The sequence below is a fragment of the Odontesthes bonariensis genome, chromosome 9, assembly GCF_027942865.1.
Source record: "Odontesthes bonariensis isolate fOdoBon6 chromosome 9, fOdoBon6.hap1, whole genome shotgun sequence".
Classification (NCBI taxonomy): Eukaryota; Metazoa; Chordata; class Actinopteri; order Atheriniformes; family Atherinopsidae; genus Odontesthes; species Odontesthes bonariensis.
The window spans coordinates 11,544,669-11,557,103 of NC_134514.1; the positions used below are offsets into that span (position 1 = coordinate 11,544,669).

The 12,435-nt window shown below is 46.6% G+C and overlaps 1 protein-coding gene across 4 annotated transcripts in view; it reads right to left on the bottom strand.

Annotated features, from left to right (window-relative positions):
* Window positions 1–6,661: 6,661 nt before the first annotated feature.
* Window positions 6,662–12,435, bottom strand: part of robo1 (roundabout, axon guidance receptor, homolog 1 (Drosophila)) — a 223,543-nt gene continuing 217,769 nt past the window's right edge. For all 4 annotated transcript variants that reach the window (XM_075473124.1, XM_075473123.1, XM_075473125.1 and 1 more), the window contains 5 exons: window positions 11,540–12,018; window positions 11,294–11,458; window positions 7,745–8,020; window positions 7,464–7,657; window positions 6,662–6,875 (listed from right to left, as the gene is read on the bottom strand). In XM_075473124.1, the coding sequence (XP_075329239.1) occupies window positions 6,861–6,875; window positions 7,464–7,657; window positions 7,745–8,020; window positions 11,294–11,458; window positions 11,540–12,018 (1,129 nt within the window). In that variant the 3' untranslated portion in view covers window positions 6,662–6,860. The remainder of the gene's footprint in view (window positions 6,876–7,463; window positions 7,658–7,744; window positions 8,021–11,293; window positions 11,459–11,539; window positions 12,019–12,435) is intronic.

The window sequence follows — 12,435 nt, forward strand, 5'->3', positions numbered from 1 at the left end:
GTTGGTGGTCTGCGTGCGTCTGTCGCGTAGTCAGGATTTTTCTGAGGTGCACGACGACGGACGCAGAGCCTCTGCGAGCGTCAAAATCTTGACCACTCCCCCACGCAGAGGCTCTGCGTCCGAGCGTCAGAGGCTTTGCGCCTGAAGCATAAATCAGGCTTAAATCAGGCTTAAGGCAGCCTTGCAATTGCTTTGAATAACTGGTGTGTATAACTTTTGAATATGATTCTGTTCATTTTTTTTACAAAAAAAACGTCAAAATTGATCTTCAAAATCTAATGTTTAACTACTAGTTCTGTCTCGATCCAGAAACTAACTTGGATAAAAACAATAAATAAATAAATACTTTATTGGCCAAAATATAAATATATTGAAACACTGTTATTTGCTGCTCTAATTTGTTACATAGGTCACCCATGGCAAACAGATCCTAGATGAGGGACCAGACAAAGAACAGCTCACAAAACCCCTATGATGAATAATATTTTTGGACACCGTGTTCCCTTGCCCGGACGCGGGTCACCGGGGCCTCCCCCTGGAGCCAGGCCCAGGGGTGGGGCCCGCCGGCGAGCGCCTGGTGGCCGGGTCTGTGCCCGTGGGGCTCGGTCGGGCACAGCCCGAAGAAACGACACGGGTCCCTCTTCCGACAGGCTCACCACCCGTGGGAGGGGCCATGGGGGTCGGGTGCAGTGTGAGCTGGGCGGCAGCCGAAGGCGGGGACCTTGGCGGTCTGATCCTCGGCTACTGAAGCTGGCTCTTGGGACGTGGAACATCACCTCTCTGCTGGGGAAGGAGCCTGAGCTGGTGCGCGAGGCTGAGCGGTTCCGGTTAGATATAGTCGGACTCACCTCGACGCATGGCTTGGGCTCTGGAACCAGCCTCCTCGAGAGGGGTTGGACTCTCTTCCACTCTGGAGTTGCCCGCGGTGAGAGGCGTAGAGCAGGTGTGGGCATACTTATTGTCCCCCGGCTGTGCGCCTGTACATTGGGGTTCACCCCGGTAGACGAGAGGGTAGCCTCCCTCCGCCTTAGGGTTGGGGGACGGGTCTTGACTGTTGTTTGTGCTTATGCACCGAACGGCAGTTCAGAGTACCCACCCTTTTTGGAGTCCCTGGAGGAGGCACTGGAGAGTGCTCCTCCGGGAGACTCCCTCGTCCTGCTGGGGGACTTCAATGCTTACGTGGGCAATGACAGTGAGACCTGGAGGGGCGTGATTGGGAGGAACGGCCCCCCGATCTGAATCAGAGTGGTGTTTTGTTGTTGGACTTCTGTGCTCGTCACGGACTGTCCATAACGAACACCATGTTCAGGCATAAGGGTGTCCATATGTGCACTTGGCACCAGGACACCCTAGGCCGCAGCTCGATGATCGACTTTGTGGTTGTATCGTCGGACTTGCGGCCGTATGTCCTGGACACTCGGGTGAAGAGAGGGGCGGAGCTGTCAACTGATCACCACCTGGTGGTGAGTTGGCTCCGCTGGTGGGGGAGGAAGCCGGTCAGACTTGGCAGGCCCAAACGTATTGTGAGGGTCTTTTGGGAACGGCTGGCGGAATCCCCTGTAAGGAGGAGTTTCAACTCCCACCTCCGGCAGAGCTTCAACCATGTCCCGGGGGAGGTGGGGGACATTGAGCCCGAATGGGCCATGTTCCGTGCCTCCATTGTTGAGGCGGCCGACCGGAGCTGTGGCCGTAAGGTGGTCGGTGCCTGTCGTGCCGGCAATCCCCGAACCAGCTGGTGGACCCCAGTGGTGAGGGAGGTCGTCAAGCTGAAGAAGGAGTCCTATCGGCCCATTTTGGCCAGTGGGACTCTGGAAGCAGCTGATGGGTACCGACAGGCCAAGCGGAACGCAGCCTCGGCGGTTGCTGAGGCAAAAACTCGGGCTTGGGAGGAGTTCGGGGAGGCCATGGAGAACGACTTCCGGACGGCCTCGAGAAGATTCTGGTCCACCATCTGGCAGCTCAGGGGGGAAAGCGGTGCACCGTCAACACCGTGTATGGTGAGGGCGGGGCTCTGCTGACTTCAACTTGGGACGTCGTGAGTCGGTGGGGGGAATACTTCGAGGGCCTCCTCAATCCTACCGACACACCTTCCGATGAGGAAGCAGAGTTGGGGAGCTCGGACGTGGGGCCTCCCATTTCTGGGGCTGAGGTTGCCGCGGTGGTCAAAAAACTCCTCGGTGGCAAGGCCCCGGGGGTGGATGAGGTCCGTCCTGAGTTCCTCAAGGCTCTGGATGTTGTGGGGCTGTCTTGGTTGACACGCCTCTGCAGCATCGCGTGGACATCGGGGGCAGTGCCTCTGGACTGGCAGATCGGGGTGGTGGTCCCCCTCTTTAAAAAGGGGGACCGGAGGGTGTGTTCCAACTATAGGGGGATCACACTCCTCAGCCTCCCTGGTAAGGTCTTTTCGGGGGTACTGGAGAGGAGGATCCGCCGGATAGTCGAATCTCGGATTCAGGAGGTGCAGTGTGGTTTTCGTCCTGACCATGGAACAGTGGACCAGCTCTATACCCTGGGCAGGATCCTGGAGGGAGCATGGGAGTTCGCCCAACCGGTCTACATGTGTTTTGTGGACTTGGAGAAGGCGTTCGACCGTGTCCCTCGGGGACTCTTGTGGGGGGTGCTCCGGGAGTATGGAGTGCCGGACCCCTTGATATGGGCTGTTCGGTCTCTGTATGACCGGTGTCAGAGTTTGGTCCGCATTGCCGGCAGTAAGTCGGACATGTTTCCTGTGAGGGTTGGACTCCGTCAAGGCTGCCCTTTGTCACCGATTCTGTTCATAATTTTTATGGACAGAATTTCTAGGCGCAGCCAGGACGTTGAGGGGGTCCGGTTTGGTGACCTCAGAATCGGGTCTCTGCTTTTTGCAGACGATGTGGTTCTGTTGGCGTCGTCGGGCCGTGACCTTCAGCTCTCACTGGAGCGGTTCGCAGCCGAGTGTGAAGCGGCTGGGATGAGAATCAGCTCCTCCAAATCCGAGACCATGGTCTTCGGCCGGAAAAGGGTGGAATGCTCTCTCCGGGTCGGGAATGAGATCCTTCCCCAAGTGGAGGAGTTCAAGTATCTCGGGGTCTTGTTCACGAGTGAGGGACGAATGGAGCAGGAGATTGACAGACGGATCGGTGCGGCGTCTGCAGTGATGCGGGCTCTGCACCGGCCCGTCGTGGTGAAGAAGGAGCTGAGCCAGAAGGCGAAGCTCTCGATTTACCGGTCAATCTATGTTCCTACCCTCACCTATGGTCACGAGCTGTGGGTAGTGACCGAAAGAACAAGATCGCGAATACAAGTGGCCGAAATGAGTTTCCTCCGCAGGGTGTCTGGGCTCTCCCTTAGAGATAGGGTGAGAAGCTCGGTCATCCGGGAGGGGCTCAGAGTAGACCCGCTGCTCCTCCGCATCGAGAGGAGTCAGATGAGGTGGCTCGGGCATCTGGTGAGAATGCCTCCTGGACGCCTCCCCGGTGAGGTGTTCCGGGCCCGTCCCACTGGGAGGAGGCCCCGGGGAAGACCCAGGACACGTTGGAGAGACTATGTTTCTCGGCTGGCCTGGGAATGTCTCGGTGTCCCCCCAGAAGAGCTGGAGGAAGTGGCCGGAGACAGGGACGTCTGGGTCTCTTTGCTCAAGCTGCTGCCCCCGCGACCCGATCCCCGGAGCAGCGGAAGATAATGGATGGATGGATGGATAATTTGTTACAAATATGTCCAAATTGTTTACTTAATGATCTGTTTTAAATTACTTCTATTTCACAACTAAAAAAACTCCAAAGTTTGTTCAGTTCAGCGGTACATTTGCCAAAAATACACCAGCATATATAAAGACCATATGAGAACTATGTTAAAAGAATAAATGCACACTCATATTTACTCTCTCCTCTTACTGTAAAGGCATTCCTGTACACCACTGAGCATTTTTCCTGAGCTCTCAGGTAGACTGACCAAAGGCTGTCCGGCCTCATTGTGAATATGCATGCCATTATGGGGTGAATAACCCCTGGCTGCCAGTGTATCCGCTTAATATCCTTAATCGCCTGCTTCTCATTGAGGGGCCAGGACACACCCCCACTCATTAAAATGATGGATGAAGCCATAAGGAAATGCTCCCCCCCTCGTTCCAAATTTGTTCTTGTTTAGAAAGGTGCCTATTAGAGAACACCTGAGGGAATGAAGGGGGAAGGGAGCTCCAAGAACTGCTGCTGAGGTGGAGGAGGAAGATGGTGGGTTTACAGAGGCCCTGTCTGTAATTATAAAAACATCACTGAATCTTATGGATATGTTTTTAATTTGAATTAGTCTCTATAAGAATCAAATGTCTGCACAAAAAAGGTTCCGTTAAATTACAAAATGCAGAAGAAACCCATCAGCTGTTGCAATGTATGAGATGTGACGGAGACATTGTACTTCTTATTGTGTTCTAGACTTTGAGAAATACAGTCGGAGTGGTCTTTTAATGCCAGAGCATGTTGAGGTGGGCAGTAATACTCATTAGCTTGTTAAAACATGACTTTCACCTCAGTTCTCTGAGACTTAGGAGAGAAGGAACCATGTCTTTCTTTATCACTGATATTTGAATAAGCCAGTCCGGCAGTGCTTGACATTAAAGGCTCCCATAGGCTAGGATATTGCCTCAGTGAGAACAAGCAGTAAGCAGGTTAGACGTAATAAACTGGAACAAATGTATTTCAGTGTTCAATTAGGATAAGTCGCTGTCTGGAGTGAGCTGGTGGCAACTGTGTCATCCTCTGATTTAATGGATATGTTTGGATTTATTTTGTCACATCAGCAGCTACCCCACCAGAATCCATGCGATGACGAATGAAATGAGTTCTACATCCGCTTGCTTATGTAACCTCATTGAAGCCTCCTTACGCCTAATTGGCAGCAATCTAGCCCTGTCAAATTGAATATAATCCCTTCACTGTTGGTTTTAGCCTCCCCCTATAACTCCAAATGCCTTTACTGATTGACATGGCATGCTGATATTGTGAGTAATGGAGAACGCTAATGGAATTGGCATTAGGTGACACATTTGAATAGCTACAGTGCGGAGCACAAATGGCTGTTTAGCCACTGTGTCAGGGATATTGATGGTCCTCTCCTAGACGGTGTTGTTGAAGAACATTGTGTCTTTTTGGTTGTGGTCAGCTGATATTAGTTCCAGTTAACATGCAATACATCTAATGAAAGTGAGCTTATTATGAAGCTATTCAATTACTGCAACACTATTGATTTAGATGTATTTATTTTTAATATCAAAACTTTTTTGTACCTTACAGTTGTGGTTTAGACATCCTTTTAGAAATCACTGGAATAGATTTGATATTTGCTGTATTTATACTGTAACAACAAATCTCATTACCAATCATGTGATTGCTTGTGTTACCCCCCAAAAAAGAAACAGGCCATTTTTAGGTTCTCCTCTCTTTCATTGGGCCATGGAGCAGCTCAGGATCTTCTTGAAATAGATGGAAAATGTTGCTGGGGGAAGGAATGTATGGACAGCTGTGGCAACCAGACTTTGGTTAAGTGGTTGAGGAGAAACATTTATCCGTAGTCGGAATGAATAGGCTTTAGGTTGAGTGTGACAAGACAGGATAGGAAAGTTGTTCTGAGTGATACATTGTTGACATTGATCTTTTTGTGGGATTTATTCAGAAAATGATGACAAATGACACAGGGAACATTTAGTTTGAACTTTTTTATTCATCTTTTTTTTTTTTTTTTTAATTTTTTACTTTTTTGCTTTACGAAACAAATGTTTGCAGATGTCCTATGAATAAACAACAGCACCCTTTTGCCTTTAAACAGGGCTTCATCAGCCCTTTTGTATCAAGAAAAGAGACTCTTCTTGTCCAATTACAGCCTCTCCAGGTTTCCAAAGTGACGTTTCCTGTATCTGACATTCATTTAAGTGCATTCGTAGGCAACACAACCATTTCGATTAATGTGCAATAGCTGAGTTTATGGTCATTGTGAAAAGGATATTTACATTGCAGCTATGACTCACATTAACTGTCTTTGTCAACACTTTAGCTAGTGTCAGAACTGGAGAGGGAGACAATCACAACATAAGGAGTCTCCTTTCAAGCACAGCCTTCGTAAACAACAACCTTTACCTACATCATCATCAGGATTAACTAGACTCTTGCCATACCTTTTTTCTTCCAGTAAGACAAAAAGGTTAATAGATAGAATGGTTTAAAATAAAAGTTTAGTGATTGTGCTTTTAAAACCAAAGTAAAACAAATAAACATTGATGACAATACAGAACATAACAGTGCATTACAAAAAAAAAAAATCCCAAAGTGGCACTTTCGTGGGGGGAACTAAATAATATCGCAATTTACAACATGGATGGAAATGATAAAATAATTATATTTACTGGCATAATAAAATTAGAATCTGCAAAATAAAACAAGGAAGACAACTTTGAGGTACCACGATGGGTAAAATAAGGAGACACATATTTACAGACCGTTCACCCCTCTCTGCTTGCAGCTGTTTTGTTACAGTAACATCTCACTGTATGGGCTCTCCATAGTTCTTGTTTAGGCTAGATGAGTTATGTCAATGTCTGGAGCAGGATTTCACTCCATATTGCATTGGAATTGAACATAAATATACCACTGCGTATTTAGTTTTGAATGCATCATTGTTTTATCGTCACTCATTTCTTTTTTTTTTTTTTTTTTTTTAAATGGACATAGAAAATGATAAGTTAAAAATAAAAAAAACATTGGTCTGTTTTCTTGATGTACAGTATGATGGCAGCCAACATGATGAAATACTGAGATATTTAAAATTGTGAGAGAAACAGTGGTGCTCCACTATTGGAAAAATCTGGTCAGTTCCTCTTCCTCATCTCTTCTTCAACTTTCTACCATCTGGGTGGAAAAATAAAGCAAATACACTGGTTAGAATCCGTTTTGGCAAATATTAGCTCACTACTGATAAAGCTGTTAACTAGTCGGAAGTATATCACTGGGTAGACGTTACATTCCAGTTCTCAGCAGCAGAAATCTTGTGTCGCATAACCAACCAGCAAACGTGATGATCAGTCTCCATAGTGCTTGCTATTACCTTTTATTCAAAATACTATTGGTTTTATGGTGAGACTGTATTCAATCGGGAATGATTACACTTGTGTTATTACTTTTGTTTTCGTTTTAACTAAATATTAAAGTATGAGTCACAGGTCTTGAACACGTATCCTTGTAGGTATAAATCAGGTGACCTTTAACAGATCCAATGGATGGAGTAAAAGACAGGCAACAGTCATGTTTACAAAGCTACAATAACAAGTTAAGATGTTGTACTGCATGCAGATTATGACTTCAGGATCTTGACATATTAAACATTCATCCTGTTCTGGCAATTTAGTGTTGGATCAGACAATAGGATTCTGATAAAGTAAGGATTATATCATGATGCACTGGTAATAGTGATGTTGTGTAATTGACATCAACTTGTACCTCTAGCTCTTCATCTCCTTGTTGGAAGGCTCCAGAACTGTTGTGGCTCATGTCTGCGGGGTTCCTTCGGCCACCTTCCCCTCTCCGCCGGCCCCCTGAACCCCTAGAGGACATGGAACTTGAGGAGCTTGGGTCTCGGGGGCTGTTGATGGTAGGGAACTGTGGTCGGCTATAGGGCAGAATGTCCTCTGAACCTAGGGACCGAGAACAATTGAAGGACCTGAGACTCAAAATAAAGCCTATGGCAATGAGGGAGTGTGGCATTTAGGGATTTTGAGTACCTGCATGCTGTCGTGCCTTGTTGGCAGTGCTACTTTCGTGTTTATTCCCTTTCCCTCCATGAGCGGTCTTTTGTCTGTCCTGAGCGTCTTTCCGTTCAGATGAGCTGGTTCTGGGGTCAGAGCCATCATGGGGCCGATAGGCACCCGTTCCTCCTCGCTTGTCTCGACCTTCTCCTGCTTTGGGGGAAATTACTCCTCGACCCTCCAGAGCGGCCTTGGCAGGATGCGTGGGGGACTTAAGCACTGCTGGAGGTGGAATGGGTGGAGGAGGGAGATCTGATGGATAAACACAGAAAGCAAGAGCACATTAAAAACACACTGCAAAAGACAGAGGTTCAAGAATTTATAAACCCTGGAACTTTTGCGTGTATCATCTGTCACTCAGTTGTCTCACACCTGTAAAGAGATGTACAAACACAGCTGCGATTTGTGTGTAGGCTTATATTTACACGGAGCTGTAAAGAGTTTTGCTGGCCGGAAAATCCTTCTCCGAACAGATGTCATTAGAGAGGCTGAATCTGGCCAGGGTTATAAGATTTGAGGGGAGCGTGATGGTCAGCAGCTGGCTCTCTGGCCTTCTTGACTTTCCCTGTCGATGAATCAATGCTACTTGTCCTTGAGCCATTATTCATAAGAGACCAGCCAGTGGGCCGCCTGGCCTCTCACACATCACACAGCCATCTAAACAAAATGCGAGCGAAAAGCCTCGTCGGCCTTCGATCAATGGCTTTTCATCTTCTAATCAGTTTCCAACCTGAAAGATGGTTTTGTTGGCAGCTAGGCGTATAAACCCCGTAGGATTTGAAAGTTAATAAATATAGTGAGAGCCACGTTTATCACATTGCTTGATCGCAGAGGCTACCTCGCAGACTTTAAAGATTTGACAAAACTGGACTTTGGAGAGGCAAACGAAGCAGATGATGTCTTTACTTGATCTTGTTGTCTGAAAGGTAGAGCTTCAGTAGAGTTTTCTGTTTATTCTCCTTCTTCACCCACCCCTCCTGAATACAAAAGAGGAACGGTCAATATCATACAGCAGAGAGGCGTCTGCAGTTTTTTAATAACTGCCTTGCCTCCTGAGTTGTGCTTCAGTCAGTGTCCGATCAATGCCACAGTGTGAGCTATAGCTCACTATACGGGAGGAGCAGGTTGCCCGTTAGATTTATGAGGAAATATTGGCGAAGACGGAGCTCAGGTCTGAAAAGTGTCTCTGAGCTTGCCAAGGAGGATGAATCTGAGGGCCTTGTGCTTAATTAGGCAGACAAGGCTGAGACGGATCAGAAGAGACAGGAAAGGGTTACGTTCAGTGGTTGAGGTAGACAAAGGCATTAGAGTGAAACACAATATGAATGAAGGGGGGAATACAAGTCGGGCATTTCTAAACTCACTGTGCAAACACAAGAGTGAAATGACTGTCAAAGAGGGGTAAACAGTGGGGAAGTGAGGGTGTTGGTGTGTAGGATTAGGCAGGTTCTCTCACTTTACTGCCTTCTTGACTGTTCATATTCTTGTGTATGTCGAGTAATGTTTCTTAGTTTCAGTTTGAACTTGGGCACAAACAACTTGTATTAGAATACATATTGCATGTCTAAGAAACATGGCCAGTGTTTGGCATTTTTGTGTTCTAAATGTCATGTCACCTTCCCTCACCTATAACCTCAGCAGTAGTATTCCAGACCACAGACAGAGTATGTAGGGTGGGGGTGGGGGGGACAGGGGAGGCAATAACCTCCAAATGAAAAACAATCCATTCAGATCAAATGCAATCAGCAAGAGCACTGATAGACAGAGCGGTAGAGCTGTCAGTCTGACCCCTCCCCACTCAAACAAAGACGAAGGAGAGCATGAGACAAGAAGAGAGGGAATTAGGATGGAGAGATCACTCTAAAGGGAGGGGCAGAGGATATAAGGATGATGGCAGGACATGGGGGTGTGGAGGATGTAGGGGGGCTGGATATTCCGCAGTGATATGGCTGGTCTGGCTCCCAGTGAGCTGGATATTAAATCTCCCTGTCAAGTGCTTCCAACACTCAAGGACACCTGACACTAAGAGGAGAGCCAGCGCTGGGACAGGACACACTGTACACACACCAGAGAGTGTGCAAACACTCGCATACAGATGCATTTAAAAAAGAAAATAAAAAAAGGGGGGGGGGCTTTCTGCTGGAAGGCTTCAGTGTAAAAATGATATCATAAAAAGTAAATTGATCTTTTATTTAACAAGGTTAAAGCTTTTCCTTCTGTGTACAGCTGTTCAAGTATTTAGCCTGTTTGGTTTATGTTTGGCCGCTGTCGTGATATGTGGCTCTTTAAAGCACCTGGATCAGTTTCATTAGTGGCTTGAGTGGAGAGATATCTCTGTGTCAGAATTGCCAAGCTGGGCAGGATTCTCCTGAGATACCCAGCCCTCCATGCCCTCCCACCATGGCCCTGGCCTCCTGCCCACCACTTGCTCTGTTTAGCACTGCTACAGATTAGGAGAGATGAAGATGAAAAGTTTGGCTCCCAGCATACACATACCCATACTGCGAGCCATGCCCTTTTACTGTACAGACGTTATGTCACAATAAACTGCACCATTTCCTTCCATATTTTCACAAGGAATATAGGGAGAGCCAATGACACAAACTGGCCATCTGTGTAGCTGTGGGATAAAAAACTAAGCTGTCGCTGCTCATCAGTCTCTCTATCAGTGTGTTGGCTTTCAAAGTGAAAGCTGTCTTGGAGGTTCAGTCACACTCGGGAGGGTAAACAAAGTGAGACTGGAAATCCAACACTTGTGTTTTCTGCATTTATTCAATCAAAGACCTAATGTGGGAACATTCTGACACCATAAAGGCTAGACGGTGAGGGAAAACCTACACAATTGATAAAGACGTATTTATTTGTAGTGTGTGGACACTGCCGCAGTTCATGTGGTTGCCATGATGTCAAACGGTGCATAAGCAAAAACAAGATGCAAAAAAGATCTAAGAGTAAGACACAGAACAGGCTGAGGGCCAGAAAATAATGCACATGTGAATACAAACTGTGGCCAGCCACAAAGTCTCAATTTTCCACAATACAAGCCAAAAGGGAGTGTTGGGAGTTTTTGTTAGTGGATTTTAAGAAAAAACTTTTTACAAACTGTAATAGCTACATAAAAGGGGCATTTTTGAAGCAGGATGTGTCTGACATGGAGCTAAGCTAAAAGCTACTCATGAGCAAATGCCAACTTTATAATGTTTATGCATTTGGCAGACACTTTCATCCAAAGCGACTTACAGGTAGGGTAAGGGGGTCTTACTAAGCTTCTTAAAACGGTTTTATGCAAAAGTTTGGCTGGACAACTACCATAATTTTATTTCTGCAGTAAACAACAGTGAAATATCTGCAAGAGCTTCTTTTGTTTTATTTGTGAACTTTATGAATTCATGAGCTATGCGTACAGCTGGTCTAGAGAATTCAATATACTTTTTTTTTTTGTATTAACTTCTATTTAGCTTACTTACATGGATAAAAATCTGCATGAACCACGGTGAATACTCTACTAGATGCAAACATGTGTACCTTCATTGAAGGCTTCACGTCGCTGGTTCCCTGGATGAGCTGCAGGATGCTGTTTTTGCTTTTTAGGAGGCCTCCTGTGTATAGCTGCCAAACTACTCATATTACTGTCTGTTGACACCGGGCTGCTGGGACGGTGGCCTGACTGGTTTATTTGGTATTTTCGTGCTGGAGAAAGAAACAGAACAGTTTGTTTTTGCCATTAATCAACATTCTTACATGAACATCTTTGGAAGTGGATGATTTTACCTGAAGCTCCTCCCACTTCCTGGCCCTGTGAATTAGGATGTTTTGCCACCCTGAGGCCTGAATACTCTGCAGCTGCAGCAACCGCTTGAGCAAAGTCGGCATCGGTGAAGAAGGATCCATCTGAAGAGCTGACTGCACTGGACCTCCCTGAAGAGACATTATCCTCCTCAGAAGCTGACCCCCATCCGTTGATCATGGAACCTGTCACCGAGCTCTCCAAGTCACCCATGCTAGACGCAGGTGTCTGTTCAAGCCCTCGTAGTAGCAACCTTCGTGCATGCATCTGGGGGTGGTGAGGGTGTGTGTGGTGGTAGTGCATCTTGGCCACCTCTGTGTCTGTCTCATCATCTTGCTCTTCCTCCTCCAACATTTCTTCCTCCATACCATCAGTGTCCACTGCCAGTGGACTGCTGATGTACCCATAAGTATGTGAGGGAGAGAGGGGCCTCGTTGGGTGTGGGGGGCTCACAGCATGGCGCCTGCAAGAAGTAAGAAGTGCGTTGTCAGTATCGCATCAAATCTGGAATATTCTGGATCACAAAGACAAAAAGTTAATTCTACAGGGCCAATCATCATGGAGCATTGGTACTGATTTTTCACTATATGTCCAGTTAACTAAAGATCACTAATGTACTTTATATTGGTTTTGATCATTTGAGGTAAACCACCTTTTGGAACATTAGACCGTTCATTGGTTCTGAGAGTTAACCAGAACAATCTTAATTAATCTTCCACTGGCTTCCACAGTCATGATTTTGCTGCACAATAACGGAGGAAGTTGTTTTTTTCCACAGTTCCTACTTACAGCATCATTACAGCAAAGCTGTAATATCGCACTGACATGAAATAAACTAGACTAACTGTATTACTTATTTCAAACTCTTTTCATCCTGTAT